The 24,663-nt window shown below is 40.4% G+C and overlaps 4 protein-coding genes and 1 long non-coding RNA gene across 6 annotated transcripts in view; 3 read left to right on the forward strand and 2 right to left on the reverse strand.

The window, feature by feature from the left end:
- The window catches only part of plpp4 (phospholipid phosphatase 4), a 220,873-nt gene that overhangs the window by 148,385 nt on the left and 47,825 nt on the right, over nt 1–24,663 (forward strand). The window lies entirely within an intron of this gene.
- Nucleotides 2,672–4,716, forward strand: LOC135750827 (uncharacterized). Its single transcript, XM_065269842.2, has 6 exons — nt 2,672–2,890; nt 2,966–3,094; nt 3,242–3,435; nt 3,572–3,719; nt 4,078–4,282; nt 4,365–4,716. Exons 1-6 carry the CDS (start codon nt 2,672–2,674, stop codon nt 4,673–4,675), a joined length of 1,206 nt encoding a protein of 401 aa, XP_065125914.1. The 3' UTR covers nt 4,676–4,716.
- Nucleotides 4,849–7,786, reverse strand: LOC135750855 (uncharacterized). Its single transcript, XM_065269876.2, has 5 exons — nt 6,651–7,786; nt 6,295–6,485; nt 6,087–6,177; nt 5,740–5,927; nt 4,849–5,249 (listed from the first exon to the last, which is right to left on the reverse strand). The coding sequence occupies exons 1-5, from the start codon at nt 6,734–6,736 to the stop codon at nt 5,053–5,055; spliced, it is 753 nt and encodes a 250-aa protein (XP_065125948.1). The 5' UTR covers nt 6,737–7,786; the 3' UTR covers nt 4,849–5,052.
- LOC135730147 (uncharacterized) lies at nt 20,467–21,696 on the reverse strand. The gene is made up of 4 exons (XR_010525908.2): nt 21,604–21,696; nt 21,412–21,506; nt 21,190–21,308; nt 20,467–21,105 (listed from the first exon to the last, which is right to left on the reverse strand). It is a non-coding gene; the product is annotated as an uncharacterized lncRNA (long non-coding RNA).
- On the forward strand, nt 21,100–24,533 carry LOC135730133 (uncharacterized). The gene is made up of 3 exons (XM_065247991.2): nt 21,100–22,738; nt 23,053–23,144; nt 23,690–24,533. Exons 1-3 carry the CDS (start codon nt 22,603–22,605, stop codon nt 24,143–24,145), a joined length of 684 nt encoding a protein of 227 aa, XP_065104063.1. The 5' UTR covers nt 21,100–22,602; the 3' UTR covers nt 24,146–24,533.

The following is a 24,663-nucleotide window of genomic DNA, read 5'->3' on the forward strand; positions in this document are numbered from 1 at the left end:
ATTCCGGTATGAGTTAGTCATACCATTTTATACTGTATTTTATTAAATAATGTTCACACGCACAAGTATATGTTCATACAATCATATCTATACAATGTTATGGGAGACTAAAATGTATATAATGAAAATAACTGATACGGACTGAACGGGGTTCGAATGTTCAGACACGCAAAGCGAAGCGCGCAAGTGACTGAGCAGAAAGTTAAGCTTCGTTTGTCATTGGTCATGTGATTTCAACGTTAACAACACAAGCTTCGAATCGATGCTTCATCTGTCACGGCCACTTTTGCTCGACACAATTACTAATAGGCCTACAACCAATGTTAGTAAACGATATTGTGTACACTGTTTAATAATCTATGTCTTGAGGGTCTTTGTGAGATAAAATGCAGATTTTACCAAATAATTCAGATTTTATATATATATATATATATATATATATATATATATATATATATATATATATATATATATATATATATATATATATATTTGTTACTGGCCCAATTTAATGCTTAAAACTATGGTGTTAAGATAAAATGGGCCATTGATTTCAGTTCAAATGGGCCACCTTCTGAGTTGATTTTAAGCAGATTTTCTGGTGGTTACTCTTAATAAAACTGATTTTTTATTATTGAATTGCTCATTAAAAAAATGGGGGAAAGAGATGATTTGATATAAAAGTGAAAGGTACTAATATCCTAATGTTAAACTATTTATTATAAACTATTTATTATTATACCATGTAAAACAGAAAGGATCAGAAAGGAAATAATAGGGTCAGAATGGGTCAGGAATGGAAAGGAGATTGGAAAGCTTTATCTGTCAGGTTACCAAATGTCCCGAAAAATCTGGGACAGTCCCGAAATCTAAGCTGCTGTCCCGAATCCCGAATACTGCTCTAATTGTCCCGAAAATTATACTGAAGCAAAATCATGAGTAGTTATTGTCAGATAAAACATGAGCGAGGAGGTTGAGTCATCCTGCAGCCAGCCCCTGCCGGCTGCTCATTGGCTGCAGCATCTTGTTTGTTTTTTTATATAGGCGCGCATTAAGATATGCACTGATAAGGCACCGGAGTTCTGGCAGCAGTTAAAACCTCCGCAAAATATGCTAACGTCGAGCCTCCACAACCTCGGTAGCTTATAACTCAAGTGTGAATTTAAAGTTGGCAGTGACAGTCAGTCGCGTGAAGGAGTCAGATTGGTCGAGGGCGAGGCACATGTGTTCAAAAAAATACCTCTATACGTATATACATTTATGTAAAGTTACTTATTTTAAAAATAAATGATTGGTTCAGTAACTTCAGTTTGAAATGCATTATCTTTTATTATTGAATAAAATAAAGAAAACTATTATGATCTAACTATTATTGTATGAAAATACTTCTATACGTATTATATCAATTTACTTATATGCATATGTATTTATTTTTTTATGATTGGTTCAGTTTGAAATTAATTATCTTTTATTATTAAATAAAATAAATAAATTAAACTATTATTGGACGATCCACCCGTAACGGCTGCCCAATGTCCCGAATTTAAGCCAATCTCATGTTTTTGAAAAACCTTCAGATCTCACACACTTGTTGTTCAGGTATTGTTATTTTTTTAAAGAGTGTCTTTGACATATCTCAATATATTCTTACATATCACTAAGAAGCCTATAGTAGCCTAACTAGCCTATTGTTATGTTAATTGTTTTTATGTTGATGAAAATGACAGAAATGTTTTAATGTAATGGATGTTGTAGCTTACAGATATTTAAAAATATATAGTAATGTATTAATCATTATAAATGAAAAAGTATACCTAATATTATGAATAATTAATAATACAATTAAAGACATTTAAACCATATTATTATAGTACATTTTATTACTTTATATATTATTATAGTGTTTTTATTACCGTGCTGTCCAATGATTCATACATTATTTTAATGATCTCTGCAAAAGTATTTATTGTAGTAAATATTTAGCTGTAACATAGCCACATATTTACAATAAATATGTGCCAATGTTACAGCTACATGACACCTCCCCCCACCAAATATTTATATAATGATTAATATATTGGGGCTGTTGATTTAACCCACCTGCTAAAACTTAACAAATGTGAATGACTCTCCAATCGATTAAATGAAAATCTTGCAGCCACTTTTAGTTTGATATTTAAATCACAATTGTAGGCCTAATTTGTCACTTCAGATGCAGCTTCTAAAAAATGTCATGGCCATTGTAGCCTATGTCATATGCCTATAATTGTAGATAACAAAGTCTATGTTGAATCTATTGATATGCCTACAATAACAGTCTATGTCTAAAGTCTATGTTGAATCTAACAAAATAATATTTTATCTGCTATAGGAATAGAAAACAATTTAATTTGATGTAAGATTAATTTGATTCATTACATTATGTAATTTTAGATTAAAAAAATGAATGATGGCCTACACAATGTTCAAACCAAATCTGCCCCCCCCCCTTGATCATAAATAATTTAGAGGATAATAATAATAATAATAATAATAATAATAATAATAATATAGCGCTTGTTTTTGAAGCTGTGGTTAGCGGCAAACTTGGTCTCGCGAGAGTTGGAAACTCTGGAAACCTCTTGTTACGTGCGCTGGCGAAACATCAGATGGCAGATTGTTGTCAGTCAAGATGGGGTCAGTGCTAGAGAACCACGTTGAACTCATAAATGATATGATAAGTAACGGAGCAACTTATTCTGATGTTTCCAATGCCTTGACGGCTATTGGAATAAATAGAGGCCAGTCAGTATCCAGCATCAAGAAGTTTCTTGGCAGCCGCAAGCTGGTAACGAGGGGGCAATTGTCGAATGATTCTTTGGAGTTGGCAGTGGCCAGTGCGATTCAAGAGGTGGGTTTAGTTATGAGAAATATACTCTCTGTGCTAAGATTGAGATCTTACTGTATAATGAAAATTTGTTTACAGACAGGACCGACGTTTGGACGAAAAATGATGACAGGTTACCTGGCCTCAAAGGGTCTCCATGCTTCAGAGCGCCGCGTGGGAGCAGCACTGAGGCTTGTCAATCAACCTTACCACCAAGCTCGTTTTCAGGTGTCCTACATCTCATAAGGCTAAAGTGTTTAATATTGTTATTGTAGTATTGTACTATTGCCCATTTGGTAATATGTATATTACATTATAAATCTTAAATTTGTAACCAGTAGACTAAAGATCATTGGTTACACTTTACCTTTCCAGGGTGCACGAAACCTGAACCCAGTTCCGTACAATGCTGAATATTTTGGTCACAAAATGCACATGGACCAAAATGAAAAACTTGTGATGTTTGGGGTTACACATGTGATTGCAGTTGATGGATACAGTTTCAGAGTCGTGGGTCATGCAACCATGCCTATCAAAAACAACCTCACCATCTATGAGGAGGTTTTCAGGTGAGTTTGTTAGTTTATAGTAAAAAATAACTTCACCTTTATGGTAAATTAAATAGATAATTTAAGATTAGTTCATGTGTTTTGAAGTCAACTGTTTGCATTTAGAATTTTATTAACATTTTCTGCTGTATTTTAGACCAGCTGTTCTTTCTAATGGAATGTGGGATCAAGTACGTGTAGACTGTGGGAAAGAGTTTTATTTATGTCTGTTTATGCAAGAGATCCTATCACCATACAGATATAATACAGGAAGGGAGCCATACAAGCAAACACCTTCAACAAGTGTGAGTATTTTGTTTTTATAAATAATGTAAGAGCATTTATATACCTGATAAGACCCTATAGACAAGTTGTCTTCAAGTTGTCCGCCAAAGCACATTCTACTAATAGCCTCAATTTGAATATTTATGACAGTTTTATATTAACTTATTGGTTTATTTATTTTATGTTAACATTTGAAACAATAAAACGTATCAAGTAAGATAAAACAAAAGTTTTGAGTAGACTATATCATCAAAAAAGTAGCCCCCCCCCAGATTATGTTATTCATTGTTGTAGCCCTTGTTCACCAAAACACTGCTATAGACCATTTGTTTTACATTCATTAAAATAGAAGATGCCAATATTGCTTTGTGTTAACAGAACCACAGAATTGAGCGTATCTGGCCTGAGATAAACAACCGGGTTAATTACCCAATTAAGGAAGCCTTGATTCAGCTGACTGACCAAGAAATGATAGACATAGAAGACAATACCACTCGCTACTGTGTATCAAATCTTGCCTGCCAGATGGCCAGTGTTGGTGTAAAAAGAGTAGTGGACTCATGGAATGCCCACAGAATTCCAGGTATACTTAAAGCATTTACTTAAATTATACGTATATCAATTTTTGTGTGTATGTCATTTTAAACAAGAAACATTGATTGCAGGGAAAGGTGTTCCAAATGTTTTGGGGGAAGGTGGTTGTTTTAAAAAGATACATGAAGATTTGCTACCCAATTCCACAGTCGCAGCAAACATGTACTTACAAGAAATGGGATCTGCGCTCACCACACCAACAACATATGGCGTCTGCCCTTTCCAAACAGAAGAGGAATGTACATATGCAGAGCAATACTTTAATGAGCAGTTTTCTGACCTGTCCATTCTGTACAACGATGTAATTAACAACAATTACAGAGTTTTCCAGGAAGCAGTTATGTCCCTTATCAATATTACTCACAGATATTCCAATCATTAAAGCAGGTCTGTGTACTCCCATGCATTCTTTGTAAAGATTTATAAGAGATTATAGTTTGATAACTGTTATAAAACAAGTTCGTAAACGTTTGTAAATTTTTTATTTTCACAGTTATTAAATGGTTAAATACAATTGTAATTTTTAACTGAGGACAGGCAAATAAAACAGCTTAATCAAAACTTGTCTTGTTGTTTGCCTTGGAATGCGTGTGTGCATCCTGCAACCTTGAAATACTTAACATGAACATAGTCTTACTGTGAAACAAAACTACATAACACATGTTAAACAAACATTACTAGGGAACAATTTTTCTGTGTATAATTTGACAACCTGTAACCAGTTGAATTTCACAAACTCGAGAAAAAAGATTAAAGCATTTATACACTTCTACTTTCAAGCTCTTTCACAACATCTAAAACAGCTGACAGACCAACTACCCTGATGATGTTGTTCATAGAGAACTCAGACCTGCACTTCACGCACTGGTTTGAAGTTGATGCCCACTGTTCTATGCAACCTCTACAGCCAACAAGGCTCCGGCAACACTCAGACAGCACAGGTTCACTGATGATGTCTGTGAAAACACAGGATACACATGATTATTTCAGTGCCATCATTCAGTTTTGGGTAGACTTTTTTTTTTAACTTTCTCAGGTCACAAATGGCCATGTAGAATTATCTTCATCAGAATTAACTTTTTATTCAAAGTGAAAGCACTGCACTGGAAAATTGAGTGCATAAACAATGTTTAATTTAAAACCCTATTTTGCCTTTTATTTGATAGTTTACTTAAAAATGAAAATTGTGTCGTTTACTTACTCTCATACCGTTTCAAACCTGTATACATTTGTTTGTTCTGCTGAACACAAAGAAACATTTGTAACAAAGCAGGAAACAGAGGCATTATTGACTTCCAAATATCTACCTTTGTGTTCAGCAGAACAAAGAAATGTATACAGGTTTGTAATATAATGAGGTCGAGTAAGAGACAGAATTAATTTTTGGGTGAACTGTAACCTTTAAGAAGCCATATGTTAATACAACAAACACCTGGCGTCTCATACCTCTACAAACAAGGCAGGTAAAAGCCTGTTTGAGATGCAATGCCTGCTGTGTGTTGACTTGGTTTCTGTCCCTTGTGGCCAGTGTGGTGAGCTCTCGAAGTGTAGCAGCAACACCCTCTAGACCATGCGATGCCTCCAAAACCTCCTCAATCTTATCCAAAATATCCCTTAATCCAGAATCTTCTTCCCTACATACAGAAAACAAGGTATAATACAGCTCATTCTTAATTAAGTAGATCAACATAATTTAACTAACATTAACCTGGATTGTAAAAATAGATAACATGTTTCTAGGAAAACAGAAGAATTTAATCTCTAAAGGCTTATAAAATAAGCACATTTTTTACCTCATCCTTTTTTGGCGATGATGAAGCTTGGCAAACTGACTAATGAGCATTGCATTAATTTTTCTGGAGTTTTGTCTCCAATATGGAGAACCTTCAAAAGAGGAATTAGACAAAGGTTTGGTCAGTCACTTCTATTTTTACATACAAATACAAAAGCACACCAAAACCAATACTGAGTTGTGACATGAACTTCAAGTTAATTTGTTACCACGTGTCCCCTCAGAATCCATTATTTCGTTCCAATTAGCATCCAGCAAAACAGGAGGTTCTGTAGCCCTTAAGTCCACTTGAAGCTTCTGAACAATGCCTGGGACGTTGGCCTCAGACTCCGAAAACCGCACCATAACAACACTTTTTGGGACAGGTTTCCCATCTTGCACCTCTGCAACATTTATTGCTCTAAAATTTGAAAACAATAGACTCAATAAAAGCTTAAATAGTTAGTGTGTATATGTGGTACTTCAAAGCATATGTGATGCTTTAAAGATTTTCAAAGCATCATGACATTTACAATGCTGTGTCACAATTTGATAAGGTAATAATAATTAATTAAGTTTTGCAAACCTTGTCCAGGTTCGGCATGCATGGGCTGTTGTTGCAGATGCAGATTGTGATGGCCTTGTGAAAGAGAAGCGTCGCTGACCTGGCATTGAGGCAAATGCAGAGGTTGCTGGGCTGTTTGTAGAGGTCTCCAAAGAATCCCCATGGACCTCATAGTGGGCCCTAAAGGTCAAATCCAATGAACTGAAAGACCCTTCAGCATTTGGAAAAATTGCCACATTTCTATCATCAGTTAAATACAGACTGTCAGTGATGACCTACAAAACAAAACCAAACAGTACATAGTAAGAACATAAGGTAAACTGTCACAGACATGTTCTTGTAATTAGAGGATCACAAATTTCTGCAGTTGGTGATCAAAAACCACAGTTTTAAAATAATATTAACTTCAAAGTAAAAAATACTCGTACTATGCGTTTGTTGTGTGATTTTATATGGGTGTTGTGGGTTATTTGTGCACGTGTGCTTGGTACAAGACATTAAGGAAGAGAGAACTGCATGGGGAGTATTTTGCCTTTGTTCTTCTTTTGTCTCCCATATCAAACACAGTAGCATATTGGCTCACTTTAAAACATAAAAAATGTGAACATGAGATGTGTCGTGATACATGTCATGATACAAGGAGGTAGGCCTAACGTTACTGTCGTCGCCCAGAAACAGGGTTTAGAAACACATTTGTCCTAACTTATCAAAGCATGCATACGATTCATGCAAACTTTATAAAGATGATTTACTAAATTTACTTAATCAGACAAGGTAACCTTCGACAATCTAGCGACAGTTGTCTAGTCACAAAATGGGCTAAGTTAAAGATAGTTTAACAAATTAGACACGAAAACATGTACAAACCTGAAATATTCGCGAGATTTTCTCCACCCGCATGTCATCTTCCCTCAATGTAACGCGTTTACTTCCGTAGAAAATCATGAAGTTATCCATATCCATCTTGATCAGGTGTGATACTAATTAGGCCTGGCGGGTGGTTGGTTCAGGTTCATCGATCAGCGTCAAAAGATAGGCTCCTTCACTTCCGGTGGGCGAAAACGCGCTCAGGTCCCAAAAAGGTCCATTATTTCGTTTTAATTTTATTGTAAATTCATTTTATGCATTAAAACAAAATGTGACAGAAACAAACCGAAAATAGTTCTAAAATGATTTTTTTATGTTCACCTGTAGAGTGGAATTGTGATAAATGAACGGTTTATTCGTTTTTTCGTTTTGAAGAAAAAAATGAATAAACGAATTATCCGAAGGTACACGGACCATTCTACCGTGACACACGCCCACTCATGTGTAGCCTATAGGCTTGTTCGAATTCATCAGGCGAAGACGTCAAAATGCCGCGAGAGCGAGACGAAACGACACATAGTATGATTTCTCGAATCGTTCTCGCGGTACTTTGACGTCATGTGCTAGTTGGTTCTTGCAGCCGCGCCTGAAGTTGAACAAGTTTGTGTTGACGGCTTGAGGCACGCCGACAATGAGCCCGCGTTCTGAGGGAAATCAAGATGTCGAAGTGGGAAATTATATAAGAATTTACATACAGGAGTGTGAGAGGGACCTGGGCCTGCCCTGTAGCAATGGATATATGGAAAATAGCATTGGAAGTTCTACAAACCGGACTCTGGATTGCCGTGGCGTGGATGAATTATCGGAGCATTTCAGGTGCAAAGATCCAAATGTTCGGCTGTCATTAAGTCAATTCGGGCACCATGAACTTCAGCCAGACTATACATAGTTTTGAAAAGTTCAGATGTTCATGTTCTTCTGCATCCTAGCAAGTTAACGTACAACCAACAGCCTATTATTGTTCTGCATTTAACGTTAAAGGTAAGCCGGTACGATCTCTCTCTCTCACACACCTTTTTATCAGGAGTAAATAGATATAAAACAGACATTGATAAATTTATAATTAACGAATTTGAATTAGCCTATCCTACAGCATAGCTGTATATGTAAACGAGTTATTGTCATTTTGCTATTGTGGCTCTCTAGCTGCTTAATCGCTAGCTTATGGTGCATTACTTGGCAGTTAAAATTACTACGTTATATGATCAAATTGAACCAAAATGTTGATAAAATCTTGCGTTTGGACCGTTTTTGGGCTGAAAACCATCAACTCTATTTGCCAACACTGCCCCCCACCATTACGTAAAATTTATTTCTACCTCTGGGTCTGAACTTCAAATGAGTAGTGTTGTGCTAATATGTAACGTTAGGTTAGGTATGCGTTTTTTGTTGTTGTTGTATTGTTCAGAGCTCTGTACGTTGCTCACTATAGCTGTAGTTTTTGTGGTTGTATTACAGAGATGTTTGTTTATAACACTTTAAAACTTAATGTACCAAACCTATGTATTTTCTAGCTGGGGGAATTATATGCATTCATGTGATCGCCCCCTCTGGTATTTTAGACGCCCCCTCATCAGCGCTCGGCTGGCGCCGGCACTGGAAGAATCATTTAATAACAGTATAGCTGTTTTCTTAAAGAGTAACTAAACCCTAAACCAACTTTTTTTTAGTTAATGATCTGTAAGAATGGGGTTTTATTAGTACTGTTCATTGATTTTAGTAAGTTTTTTTGACATTCAATACTACAATATATGGTGTAAAAACGTCTGAGTGCTGCCCTCTTCAGGTTGAACGGTGGCTACTGCAGTTGAATTTTCCTATTGAATGTTGGGTCCAAAAAATGCCTCGTGATGTAAGCAGGTTCAAGCTCACCACGCCGCTTTGGTCAAGCATTGTTGACCCAGTCTTATTTCAGAGAGATGTACATAGAAAAGATGCATTGTTGTTGTTCGCCATTTTTAAATGTTACAATGTCGTGTGTGTAACAGCTCAAGTATACAGTATGTCACTGAGACGGTCTCTGAAAATCAGACTAAAGCCTCAAATCTTATTGTGAGATAAAAAGCATCACAGTTTAATTTCAAGCATTAATTTCACTATGATTTCAATTGCTGACATGACATTACTCAGTCAACATTAAAAATATCAAGTTTATATTTTCACAAATGTTCTTTACATTATATAGGATGATTTTATGTAGAAAACCGTAAACCACAAAGAAATACTTCAGCTGGGTTTTCACAGGCATGGTCACATTTATCTTTAATCTTTAAGAATGTTGCATTTTCTCTGAATATTTGATTTAATGTACTGTATTTTTCAATTAAATTTACATTGCACTATAAATTATCTTAGCTGCAGACATTTTAGGTATCCATAAATACTAATAACTGTGGTCAAAACAATAGCAAAATAAATAGTTCTGTATTATTAAATTACAGACAAAGATTTTGAATAGCTACAGTAGGTTGGATTTTATGTTTGGTACGAAATGGGTATGGGGGGGCCTGACCCCCTATTTTTTCATAGGGCCCAAAATTGCTAGCGGCGCCCCTGCACATATACACAAACATATATATATATATATATATATATATATATATATATATATATATATATATATATATATATACACACACACACACACATACACACACACACACACACACACACACACACACACACACACACACACACACACATACACACACATGTACATATAGGTATTGAAGATACAACGTCACCCCTGTGACAGACTCTGCACAGTTTGGTTTAGGGAGAACCTGGAAAATGCACGGGCCTTCGAATGTTTTTGGAGATCGACGCACTGACACCCTTTTAAGGACTAAGTCCCGCCCCCGCCCAGTGGGATTAACACCACAAATCTATACCCACCAAGCTTCATTGAAATCCGGTCGAGCAAGGGAGTAAAGGGGAGACGGGGACGAGACTGTGCCAGCCATCTCCCTGATGCCTGTCTGGGCTTCACAGTACTCCCTTACTCGACACCCTCCTCCTCAGAAACCTCAGGAGGAGGGCCGAGCAAGTAATAACATTGGCCTGATTCGGGGTTTTTTGGTCTAGTTTTGAAGTTTTGGCCTTGTATTGTCGTTTGTTTGTGCACAGAGTAGTGTTTCTTTTTCTTCCTTTCCTTATATTTAGCCTTTTCTATTTTATACGTGACATTTGTTTTTGAAAGTTTATGCCCGACTCATGGTTTGCTGCACATATGTGAACAAGTAAAGAGAGATTAAACATATTTCTTAAGAATATTAATAGCATTTACCATGCTTTGAAGTGTTGACGAAAATGAGGATTTAATTTATTTATTTATTAGGTTGTACAAACTATCTATTGTGAGATGAGTACCATTACTAAAACAAATTATGTAAATGCCTTGTTAAAGAGAAAAGTTTTAAGTCTAGATTTAAAGGTATCTACTGTGTCTGATTCTAGGACAATGGTTGGTAAATCATTCCAGAGCTTAGGGGCTAAGTAGGAAAAGGATCTTCCACCTTTAGACACTTTTGATATTTTAGGGATAATTAAGAGACCAGAATTTTGCGACCGCAGTGCACGTGATGGATTGTATTCTGATAGTAATTCTCTAAGATATGAGGGTGCTAGGCCATTTAAGGCTTTGTAGGTGATTAGTGATATTTACCTTCTGCCCACAGATAAAGCGGGGTGCGGGTCTACGGTGACGATCAGCCGCAGCTTTGGTTCGTCTGGAAGTCTCAAGTAGAGTATTCCTAGCCCTCCTCCAGGTGCATCTGCAACGACGGACGAAGGCTAGTGCAGACGGAACCGCCGCATCGGGTTCTTGAACTGGGAAAAGAGGAGGTTGAAACCCATGGAAGCCTCAAACAGGGACATTTTAAGAGAAGAACGGGAAGTGAGTTGTGCGCGTATTCTACCCAGGGTAACTGTTGGCACCAAGAGCTCGGATATTGTGATGTCAGACAGCGGAGCGCACGACCAAGATCCTGGTTAGCCCGTTCACATTGCCCGTTGGTCTGGGGATGATAACCTGAAGACAAGCTGGCTGTGGAGCCGATCTGTCTACAAAACTCTTGCCAAAAACGGGAAATAAACTGAGGACCCCTATCAGAAACTACGTCAGAAGGCAGACCATGTAAGCGAAAGACGTGTTCTATCATCATCTGAGCCATTTCCTTGGCAGAGGGAAGCTTGGGCAGAGGGACAAAATGCGCCGCTTTGGAGAAACGATCGACAACGGTCAAAATTACAGTGTTACCTCTAGAACTAGGTAAATTGGTAACAAAATCAATGGCTATGTGAGACCAGGGACGGGAAGGGACAGATAAGGGCTTAAGCAGACCAACCGGGGCTTGATGAGAGGCCTTATTACTGGCACAAACCTGACAGGCTAACACAAACTGTCTGACATCAGAGTCCATAGAGGGCCACCAAAATCGCTGACGGACGGCAGCCAGCGATCTTCGAACTCCAGGATGACAAACTAAACTGGACTCGTGACCCCACCGGATGACCACGGAACGAAGCGATTCCGGAATGCAAAGCCGACCCGCTGGACACCCCTCTGGCACTTCCTCCTCCCGTCCGGCCTCCCTCACTCGCTGTTCGATGCCCCAGCGCAGAGCCCCCACCACCCGCCCCACCTCGAACAGACGAGAGAGGGCATCGGGTTTTGTGTTTTTAGAGCCAGGCCGGTACGAGAGGATGAAGTTAAATCTGTCAAAGAAGAGCGCCCAACGAGCCTGACGTGATGTTAACCTCCTGGCTGAACGGATATATTCTAAATTCTTGTGATCCGTCCAGACCAGGAAGGGTTCCGAGGTCCCCTCCAACCAGTGGCGCCACTCACCCAAAGCCAGTCTGACGGCCAGAAGCTCCCGATTCCCTATGTCGTAGTTTCGTTCTGCTGGATTAAGCCGGTGTGAGAAAAAGGCGCAAGGATGCACCTTGCCATCCTTAGATGATTGCTGAGACAGAACGGCACCAACCCCGACATCCGATGCATCCACCTCAACAATGAATTGGGAGGTAGGATCTGGAATAGAAAGAACAGGAGCAGTGATAAACCGGGACTTTAAATTATCAAAGGCCTCCTGAGCTTCCCTACCCCAGACAAACCTCTCCTTAGTGGAGGTGAGAGCCGTAAGGGGCTGAGCAATCTGACCAAAGTTTCTAATGAATCGCCGGTAAAAATTGGCGAAGCCTAAGAAACGAAGTAAAGCCTTACGTGAGTCGGGGACAGGCAACTCGGCCACCGTTCTGACCTTGGCTGGATCGGGACGTATCTCACCCTCGGCTATCACAAAACCCAGAAACGAAACCGACCTCTTGTGAAACTCGCACTTCTCCGCCTTCACATATAACTTGTTCTCTAAGAAACTGGCGTAAAACTCGGCGGACAAGCTGAGTGTGTTCCTGCATAGAGGGAGAAAAGATGAGAATATCATCTATGTACACAAAGACAAATTTGTTAATCATGTCTCTCAGCACATCATTAACCAAAGTCTGGAAGACAGAGGGAGCGTTACAAAGCCCGAAAGGGAGAACGCAATACTCGAAGTGTCCGGTAGGGGTGTTAAAGGCTGTCTTCCATATATCACCCTCTCTTATGCGCAGGAAATGATAGGCGTTGCGCAAATCTAGCTTGGTGAAGAATCGCGCTCCCTGCAAAAGCTCGAAGGCAGAAGACATTAAAGGAAGTGGGTACCTATTCTTCACAGTAATGTCATTCAGTCCCCTATAATCAATACAGGGACAGAGGGAGCCGTCCTTCTTCTTAACAAAGAAAAACCCCGCCCCTGCGGGAGAGGTGGAGGGAGGGATGAGACCGGCACGGAGGGCATCACTAATATAACGGTCCATGGCCTCTCTCTCAGGACCAGACAGAGAATAAAGTCTACCTTTAGGCGGAGAAGTGTCTGGGAGGAGTTCGATGGAACAATCATATGGCCAGTGGGGAGAAAGGGAGGTGGCCTGGGCTTTACTGAACACCTGACCGATGTCGGTGGCCGGTTCCTTTTACCGGACAGAGCTTGGCGAAATGTCCTGGCTTGCCACGGTAGAGACAGAGGGAGTTTTGTAGACGACGCTCTCTCTCCTTCTGCGATAATCGATAATCGCATCCTACCCAACTGCATGGGCTCACTCTCCGCAGTTAAAGGAACACTGCACTGACTAGACTGGGAGACCTCGCTCTGAAGAACACGATGACAAAGAGAGCGGCGCTGATCATGAAATAGCATCCGGGCTTCGACCCTCAAAGCAAGCTCAAAGATGCCGTCAAGAGAGTGGGGCATTTTGAGGGCGGCAATCTCATCCTGGATACAGTCGCTGAGACCCTCGAGAAACTGTGCCCGGAGTGCCGCCTCGTTCCAGCAGCAAGCCGCTGCCAAGGTCTTAAACTGGATGGAATAGTCAGTAACTGAGCCTGTTCCCTGAGAAAGACGGGCCAGCCGAGCCGCGGCAGCATCCCCACGGACAGATCGGTCGAAGAGCTTCACCATCTCCTCCCGAAACTCCTCAAAAGACTGGCAGCACGGATCCTGGGCGTCCCAAACAGCGGTGCCCCACTGACGCGCTCTCCCCACCAGCAGGGTGATAACGTAGGCGACTCGGGTGCGCTCAGTAGAATAACGGCGGGGCTGGAGAGCAAAGACCAGCGAACATTGGGACAGGAACGCCTGACAGGAAGCGAGATCACCGTCGTAAGGAGGGGGGTTGGCAGCATGAGGCTCAGAGTCGAGGGTGTGATGTGTCCGGTCGAGACGTGACGAGAGCTTGCTAAGGCGAGCGGACAAATCCTCCATTTCCTGAGCTGTGGTGGTGGCTGAGCGGTGTGTCGGCCCAGCCAAGCCTCCTGCTGAGCGATCGCTGAACGGACAGAATCTGCATCTGCGGGATCCATGATTGGCAAGTTCGTTCTGTGAGGCTGAAGAAAGCAATGGATCCCAGTGCGGATAACAGAAAAATTTATTTAAATAATAATGTGTGAAAAAGACAGTTGCACGTCTGGGCGCAAAGGCCACTCCAAGACAGACGGCTGGGGCGGGGAGCACACACACAGGCACTGGGGAGACAAGCCACACATGTTCGGGCTCCGGCCAGACAAACGAACGGTGGGAGAGAGTATCTTACAACAGTAAATACAAAAACGAAAGATGATCCACAATCAGCCCAGCAGCAGGCACCCGAAGTAGATGAGGAGGGGAATCCTGCGGCGGACAGAGAGATAGACAGCGTTAGTGGTGCTGACGGGTGAAGCTGGACAGCTCCAGAGACGGAGAGCCGTTCGGCAGGACAGCGGCAAAGCCGCACAGAGCGTCCGCCGCTGCAGATAAAAAAGGCAGTCTTTGAAGCTGGTCGATGGTGACTGCAGTCCTTTAAATAAGCCGATGATAAATAGCCCTTGGAGCCACCAACAGTCACAGAGTCTCAGAAGTAAATCCTGGGCAGCAGAGAGCACAGGTTAGGGAGGTGGGAATATATGAATAAACTGACTAGAACAATAAAGAGCACACGACAAGACTGGACAAGAAACTAGCAAAGCTAGTAGCTGGCGAGAACATACACAAACGAACTTGCAACGAGACACTGAACACGCAGGGAATAAATGGGGAACCGATTGGCCATCAAATGAACAGCAGGTGAGGGACGCAGGTGAAGGAAATAACCTAATTAAACCAGTGAGAGGATCACGCACGTGAGAACTGTCAAAACAAACACAAACACAGAGAAACCAAAACAAAGCAATCAAATGAAACCGAAGTCATGACAGTTCCATGGTATAGTCACAGAATTTTTTGCTCATTCATCCGTTTTATTGTCACGAATCTCCACATTTTTCTGTGTCTGTACCACGGACTTTCTTTTCCGTGTCAGTTTCACATATGTGACCCGTCACGGAAACCAGTGACACAAGTTGGCAGCACAAGTTTCGAGAAAATTAGAATTTCAAAATTTGTGATTTTCGTTTTATTGCAGAATCTGTTAGTTGAGATCACGAAGAAGCCTCTCCATGTTTGAGATAGCAGTTTTTGTACATTTAAAAGCGTACATTTTGTGGTTGAAATCGGCTTGTTTTTCTGGAGATTCTAGCGTGCAGCGGGGGGCGTCATGTGTCATTTACATACTTTATAAGTGGCTTGTGTTTTCGCCCCCGCCCCCAAAGGAAACAGCGTTGCTCCTGAATAGGGATAGTTCGCCCAAAAATGAAGTCACGTGACTGTAGTGATGCGGCTGACCTGTCCCTCAGACTTGTTTGCTAAGTTTTTTTTTTTGCGTGCGTCTCCCCAGACTGTAAACAAAGCTTGGGCGCACAAAACAAAAGAAAAATAAAAGAAGCTGAGGGGCGGAACAGATGACAGTCAAACGCGTCGTACATCAGCCGCGTCGTACATCAGCCGCGTCGTACGTCAGTCGCGTCACTGATTTATGCGGCGCCGCAGTCGGATGACATCAAAGTACCACGAGAGATCTTCAAGAAATCTTACGGAGTAGTTTAATTTGACTCGCTCTAGCGGTACTTTGACGTTTGGCGCAGCATGAAGTCAAACACATATAAGTTACACAGAGATCGTTGAATTCTTTATATAATTGGCTACATGTTTTGTCTTTCAATATTTTCCATGAAGTCATTGGCTGATGGAGGAACGTGTGAGCGATTGGTAACATCTCTAAAGGATGTCACGTTTTCGACGGCACTGTTTGGATTACCTACCGCCCTATTTTAAATACAAACTTTGAAGGCGGGTTCATGTGTTTAACGGAACGTAAATTACTGGGGTGTAATTTCATATACCCTTACATGTTACGATGTAAATAGTCCTCAGATTGTATATTATATTCTATTACCAAACGGTCATAGGAAATCCGATGTAAACAATAGACTATACATCTATATTTCACAGATTATACGCATTTGTGGACAATCATCCAAATGTCATTGGATGAATCACACATCTGAAACAGATTGGATTCGACTTGTGATCCCCACAAAGGTAAAAGTCCTGTTTATTTTTGCATGTTGTCACCTGGACTTCTTTTACAAAATACTAAATAAGATGCTAGAACATCTGTATCTCAAAACGGCTTTACATGGGGTATGGCTTAGCTAAATGAGATGTAAATGAGCCCTATTGTCTCTCCTGGCAGGGAATAAGGAAAAGTGTTTCTTTCTCAAATTTCTCAGCATTCTCTTTCTTAAATGTGTTACATTCAAATGGCCACAACTTCTCCAAATCTTATCAGATTTCCATGTGTTACACATCGTTGGAAAGCTTAGAAGCTGCACTTTCAGAATATGTGAATAACTCAAAATGCCCCGACTTGTGTCACTTCTTTCCGTGACTGGTAGAATATTGGTTACTCAATTGTTTTTCCTATTTTTAAACAATTTTCGCATGGGTTTGGGTTAGATTTGGGGTTTGGGTTAGGATGTCACTTTAACTATTGGTTTAAACTATTTTTTCCAGACTTTTTTTGTCGCCTGATGTTGGGTTTGGGTTAGGATGTCATTTTATGTTACAGAAAGTCTTTCTAACCCCAAACCCACGCGAAAATTGTGAGAAAATAGGAAAAACAATTGAGTAACCAATACGTGAGACTGACACGGAAAAGAAAGTCCGTAGTACAGACACGGAAATATGCGGAGATCCATGACAATGACACGGATAAATGAGCAAAAAATTATGTGACTATAACACTGAAATTCGTGAGACCAGGTTGCTAATTTCAGTATGCAACATGCTACTCAAAATTGTAAAACCTCAATTTTAACTTAAATTTCAAGCTCTATCAAGCCTCTCACAGGCAACCGATGCAGGAAGAGGTGTATTAGACCTTGTTCACACTGTCAGTCCAAATCCGATTTTGGTGCATATCCGATAGGGATCCAAACACATTTAGAATGTGTGAACCATAGACTGTAAAAAAAGATGGACGACGCAACGTCGCCTCCCTCCATTGTAATGAATTGAAGCCAAAAATGTCCGTCCATGGTCGCCGCCATGTTACGTAAAAACGTCAGTTTGGAGCCAGGGCATGCGCAGAAGGAATCGTCCGTGGAGCCAGAGGCGGAGCCGCGGTATCAAACTTCCGCCTAAACGCTCGCGCGACCAATTAAACCACGCCAATCTTAACGACACGCCCAGTTTCTATAGCATCAAATAACTAGCTAAAATGAAAGTTATCACAAAAATGAACACTTGAACATATATCAATGTGATAACAACTACTTAAAAAGGACTAAAACTATCTTTCGGAAACTTTTATTGGAAGTGTAAATAATTTTTTTATTTAGAGCAGAGTCCCATTTGTTTGAATGGAGAGGGCGGGGTTATGACTTGTACTGCAGCCAGCCACCAGGGGGCGATCAAAAAGCCAGAGGCTTCACTTTTCAAGACTTATGAGGCACACCCGGTGTGAACGGCTAAAAACCAGTTTTTTTTTCAAATACGTTTCAGGCTACATCTAGAGGTGGTTCCAGAAATCCATTTCAGTCTGACCGCCCTGATCGCATTTGTGTATCTTCTCGGTTACGTCATGCTGTCACCTCATGTAAAACACGTCAGATGTCGAGACAGATTGTCATGCCAGCGCAACGTCATTGCCATAGAAACAGTACTGATAATCCAGTAAACGGCTACAGGATGCACAGATCGGATCTGAACAGTTGTGATACACAATGTGGACAGTGAGTCTGTCAAATTGGATATGCACCAAAATCAAATTTGGACTGACAGTGTGAACAAGGTCTTATTGTTGATAGAAAGGCTGCAAATAGCAGGGAATGTGTCACACTTCATATGTTGTCGGTTTCAAAGAAGGGAAAATATCTTCATCATCAGATGAACTGTTGGCCAAAGGCTCCAGAATAAAAAACATTTAAATTAAACTGGCCATCAGCGCAATTCAATTGGTTTGGTAGAGCAAGGGAAAATAGATCTCTAAAATAGAAGTACTTTTTGACTGTAAATAAAATTGTAAGGAGTAAAAAGTACTTTTTATCTTAATTAAATTTTTTAAAGTATTGATTTTTAATTGTACTCAAGTAAAAATCCCCAAAAATAATACTGAAGGACAGTAATCAAGTAAAATTACTCAAGAACTTTACACCTCTGTGCGTAACTAAGTCTTTAATCATCTAAGAGCACTAAAGCTCCTCTCTGCCTCAGAGGACGAGACTGGTACCACAAGGAGTAATCTGATCAGAGTTTCAACTTTAGTAAATAAGCCTCGCACCTCTACTGGCAAATCTTTGAGAATGTTTGTAGCCTCTCCACAGGAACTGTACATGTAATTATGTTTGACAATAGGTAGCTGCATTTCCAGCAGCGTGGCATTAATTTCTGGGTAGTCATGAACCACCGGATCAATCTTTCCAGAAAGCAAGGTGTTCTTCAGCTTTTGAAAGGTAAGAAGACCACCCTGCTGGAAACATTCTGTGAACTGTGTGTGAATGGTGTCAAGTACCTTATAAAACTCAACTCTCTAGTATTCCATTGGAGTTTTAGGACTGAAACCACTTGATTCTCCACTATAGCGCTTGGGTGGTTGTCGAACTCTAGGTATTGTTATGGGTTCTTAGTCTTAAAAATTAACAACTGTAGATGCTCTCTCAAAAGGGTGTTGGAAGGCATCATCACTCCTCTTGCCACTGAGAGTAGACTGAACCTTACAAACAGCAGCCTGCATGCCAGAAACAGTCTGTGTCCTTCTCTGAAGAGACCTGTTGAGACACTCTAGCTCTCCAATAACTGCTTGTGCCATCACAAGACCAAGTACAGTACTGCCTCTCATAAACTGCTAAAATAGACCATCTGCAGTGGGAGAGTTAGTCCCTGCCATTTCCTCCAAGGCAGTGAGGATAGAGTCATACTGTGTTAAAGCAGAATGGATGGCACCGTGTCTAACAGTCCACCTAGTTTCACAGAGTGGTTTCAGGGCACTTGAGGTTCCATGGTCAGATATTGCACTCTGATGAAACATCTGTTTGAATTTGCCAGACTGTCCAGTGTCCACACAAAACTCCTAATTGATGAACCCAGTCAAGGGCATCTCGCACAACTATAGAAGCTGTGCATGCCTTCTGTGCTATCAAATTAACAAAGTGTGCTCCACAGTGCACATATAAAGCAAGTGGTTGTTTCTTCCTAATGTGAGCCTGTGTTCCAGAATATTTGCCGGACATATTCGCTGCACCATCATATGTCTGAACACGCAGGACTGACAATGGCAAATTTTGTCTGCAGAGTACATCTTATGCTACATTTGCAAGAGATTATCCTGTGGTCTCAGGCACTGAATACATCCCAATGAATTCCTCATGAGGATTTAAGTCATTATCCACATAATGAAGACATACAGATTCTTGTTCTTGACCTGATATGTCTTGTGTCCCATCAACAATCAAGGCAAACTGTGTGACTGGGAGGCATCTAACAGTTTCAGCTATTGCTCTCACTGCATGAAAAGTGGGATTTTCGTCCCCGTAAGCGCCTGTAGGCTCCCGAAAATCTCCCGAATTTTCGGCAGCTTTCCTCAATCTACAGGCAGCGAGCGTCGCGTTTGTCTGTGTCACAAATTGTCATAAACGAACCATGACGTAGGTGGAGAGCCCTGCGCGGGTGTGATGCCTCTAATTAGCATATGAATAGCAGCGAAACCTCTGCCGGCCAGGTAGAGCGTCTCTGGTCTAATTAGCATGTGAATAGCAGCGAAACTAGAGTAACGGCCCACTTGAATGTAATCAATCAGTATTGGCTGAAGTCACAACTTTTAAACAAGTAAAATCCCTCGTGAATGGTTGGCAGATCACTTCAAACCAATCACAAGGGATTTTTCTTGTTTAAAAGTAGTGGCTTCAGCCAATACCGAGTGAGTAAATTCAAGTCGGGCCGTTACTCTAAAGAGGGGGGTTATTGGGCACCCTGGCTCATTATAAATGTAACCCCCAATAACAATAATAAATATATAATTTATGTTATAATAATTTATTATATATTAATTTCATTGTGCTATGTACTACACTATTCACACCATCAAGGAATATAAGAGAAAACAAAGAGGTTTATTTATAAACACACAGCTGTTTATTCAAAGAAAGAGCTTTATTTATAAACACACATCTATTAAGTCAAAGAAAGAGCTTTAATTGTAAACACACAACTATGTACAAAGCAGCATAATGTCTCTCATGTTCTCCAAACACGTCAAAAAGTGCGAGACATTCGGGAAAGATCCCTAAAAAACTTTTTTAAAGTGATCAAGTGTTCCTCAAAATCCTCAAAAACGTTGAAAAAAAGAGTCACTTTTGCAGGCGCATATGGCGAGTTGCCCAAGAAAAACAACAACTCTAAAACGTTGGGGAAAAGTGTCAGTTTTGCAGGCGTATATGGTGAGTTTCCCTGTATTTTGGTGTCGCCTCTAATCTGGATTGCAGCGTTGCACAGAGCTCGGAGAGTTCAAGGCTGCGAGAGGGCGGTGGCTGCACAATCCACCCAGACACCCCGTCAACAATACGGTCTTCCTCATCAGACATGAGATCTATGGTGGCGCACCTCCAAATTTCCATCTCATCCTCAGCCAGCACACTTCGTCTCGCTTCCAGCAACTGTAATACAATCAATAAAGACAATAAGTGACCTGAAAAATACTCACATTGACAAAAAAACTGATCTAATATAATAAATCTTACCCTTTTTCTTCTGGATCGACTCCGAGCTAAACGTTTCACATTTTCCGCCCGCGATGCGAGTTCAGGTTGTTTGTATCTGAAGCTCCGGCGTACCGACTCATAATACGTCTTACAGGCAGCTGGAAAACAATTAAATGAGACTGGTATTAATAAAAACAGTCACGGTACAATTAAACAAGAAATGAAGAAAAAACATTAGTTTTACAGAGAAGTTATACTTACAAACAATGTCGTCACTCTCAGCAGTTAAATCGGGACTTGCTGAAATAGCCCCAAGCAAATAGGAGGTCACGGCTTCGTTGTGAGGCGACGTTAGTCTGTGGAAACAAAATGTGCGGGTTTAAGCTCAGATCTATCAACGTATCTATTTCCTTATACAAGAAAAAACATTCTTTAAATCATAACGTTACATACCCTTGCTCTGGTTCATAGCGCCTGCAGTTTGCCTCAGAGTTATGAAGATGCCGTACAGCCTCCTGAAAATTACAAGACAAAAAACACCTCCAAGTTATAAAACACACACTGGTTCTGCTAACGTTACTTTTAGCTTGGGCTACTTAAAAAAATATGCTTATACATAAAGTTATTCTTACCGCAATCTTGGGATTGTGCACCAGTCTTCTCTTATTGGAGTTATTTTCTTCCACAGTACCGTTACAGTTTTTCGACTCCAAAGCAGCCAACCTATCCTCAATGGTCAGCAACCTGGAGTTTACTGCGGCAAACTGCCCATTCACATTGGCAAACTGCTCATTCACATTGGAAGTAAGCAGAGTAAGCTGACGAGACAGTCCACTCAAAGCATTCAGCAGTTTCTTCTCATCGGTCAGCGGACTGGATGAAAGGGGTTGGTCGCGTCCATGCAGCGGAGTTGAAGGAGAGCTGAAGGCTAGACGCCGTCCTGCCATTGTAGATCTCACGAAAGCGCAAAGTAGCAAAAACACAGGAAATGTAGAAAAATGTTTGAGTCAAACACCAAACTGTGTCTGTTATATGCTCGTCTTGTACCGCTGTATGACGAGTCATAGGCCGTGACCTCGCACGTGATTGGACGAAGGCGACAATCTCGTCTGGCTCCTCCAATCACATGCGAGGTTATTGTTATAAGGAAGATCTCGCGAGACGTGCGCGCATGCGTATATGATATAAACAAGCGCGGTGGCTTGACTCTCTGTTGTGATATCAACACAGTGTGCTGTCAGTTGAAAGATGGAAGTCCCAAGACTGAAGAAACGACCTCGCCGCTTCTGTGAACATTGCAACACTTAACTGTGTCATACACAGTATTTTGACCACAGAAAGCGCTTTTTCAAAAATGGAGTTTGGGAGAAAAAATTCAAAAGGGCTACGTCAGATAACGTACAGAGCCAGCTGCTGTCCAGTCATGAACCCGCTGTGAGTGATGACCCGTCAATGTGTAAAGACCCGGAAGATAACTTTACTGGAGTTAGAGAGATTGGTGAAAGTGAAATGCACTCCGAGGACCCAGAAAAAGAAGTGATTGAAGAATTTGAAGAAATGCACCCAGCGAATATCAGTTCAGACAACGGTGAGCTTAATTACATATTTTTTATATTAGCTTTGCTTGGTTTACGTATGTTACAATATTTTAAACAATACTAAAACATATCAACAAGTAAAATAAAATCAACAAGTTAAACAAAAAAGTTTTGAATATACTATATCAAAAAGTAGCCCTCCAGCAAGTTTTATCCATTGTGGTAGCCCTTGCTAACAAAAAGGTTGGAGACCCCTAGTTAAATGTGGTTGATTTTCACTGTTGTTGTTATATTAATAGTAATTTATAATTAAATAGGAATATCACGTTTTAATGCATAACGATATATTGTTGTTGTTTTTCAGACGAAACAGCAGATGATCAAAGCATTCATCTTTTCCTGGACTCCAGCGATTCAGAGTCAATGCAAGAAGATGAAGACATCTCCTGTTGTGTGGTAAGCATGAAATTACGTTTGGATATACTAGTATAAAGTTCAATACATGCTAATCCAGAGCTGAAACGGGAAAACCTATCATGTTTCACCCACATGATCTCCACTCTCAAATTTCTGTTAGTTAACTAATGAAAGCAACTAAAGTATTAAACACACTTTATAAAGTATAAAAAATTCCTAAGATGAAGTTCCCACAAAGTACTTAACTGGTTCATTGCACTAAAGCTAGCTGTTTGAGATGCACATGATCTTTTCAAACTACAGTTTTCAAATCTTTTCATACTCAAATGGCCATATTGATGAGTAATGACCATATTAATTGTGTTCTTTTTAAATCTCAAATGACCATATAAACGATGGGCTTTCCAATCAGTAATGGCCATATTCATGATGGGCTTTTCAATCTGTAATGGCCAAATTCATGATGGGCTTTTCAATTTCAAATGACCATATTAACTATGGGCTTTTCAATATCTAATGGTTTAATGGTGGTGATGAGTCTGTGCATTGCATGTGTTTTAAATATGTCCTTTACATTTCCATAGGATGACTTTGTGGATGCAGAGGGGGAAATCCTTGCTGAGGAGCAGAGTGAAGCATATCCTCACATACAAGATGGGGAGGAGCATGGAAGTGATCAGTCCAGAAGTGAAAAACCAGAACACTTGTTGATGAAACTTTTTGCCATGATGCTTTTGTCATGGCAATCAACCTTCAAGATTTCTGATAATGCCATCACATCACTTCTTCTGTGCATCAAACATTTCATGTGGATAATTGGAAATGTTCTCTGTGCTAATACCCTCCCTGCCTTTTCAAGCAACATTCCAAAGACTTTATGCTCCTTGAGGAAATGGACTGGTATACTTCGTGACGACTTCTTACAGTATGTGGTTTGTCCAAAATGTATGACAGTGTACATGCTTACTGAAACCTATGAGCTCAGACGGGATGGTACAAAGGTTTGCAGGACTTGTGGTCACATCCCACATCTCAATTGATGCATCTAGAGCAGAAAGGTCAGCATATGTATATGCTAAGTGGTGTGGAAACACAAACAGTTTTGAGGAACCCATCATTGACCCTCTAGCCGAACTACGACCAGCCATTATAAAGCAGTTTATAGTTGTTAATGTTGTCTCAAAAGGTACTGCAATAAAAACATGTAATTGCACAAGTTTCCTGGCTTCATCCCCATCCGGACAGACATTTTTATAGAAAGCCAATAGAAGTTTGGGCGCATCAGGGAACAGACTTGTCATACCCAGCATCATTTCTGCCTGTTGAGCGATGTGTGGTTCACACATCCACTGTGCATTTAAGCAAGACCAAAGAAAAGGTCACTGTAGTCATGCCACTATGCACAGTATTTGAACTGTGATGTAATTGCACAAGTTTCCGTCCTTCATCCCCATCTGGACAGACATTTTGTTGTTTTTGACATGTTGTTTGCATAGAATGTACAAATTGCGCCTGATTATAACTATTAAAATTGTTGAAATAAATTGTTTTGTTTATC

This window comes from Paramisgurnus dabryanus, chromosome 20, assembly GCF_030506205.2.
Source record: "Paramisgurnus dabryanus chromosome 20, PD_genome_1.1, whole genome shotgun sequence".
In the NCBI taxonomy this organism is placed as follows: Eukaryota; Metazoa; Chordata; class Actinopteri; order Cypriniformes; family Cobitidae; genus Paramisgurnus; species Paramisgurnus dabryanus.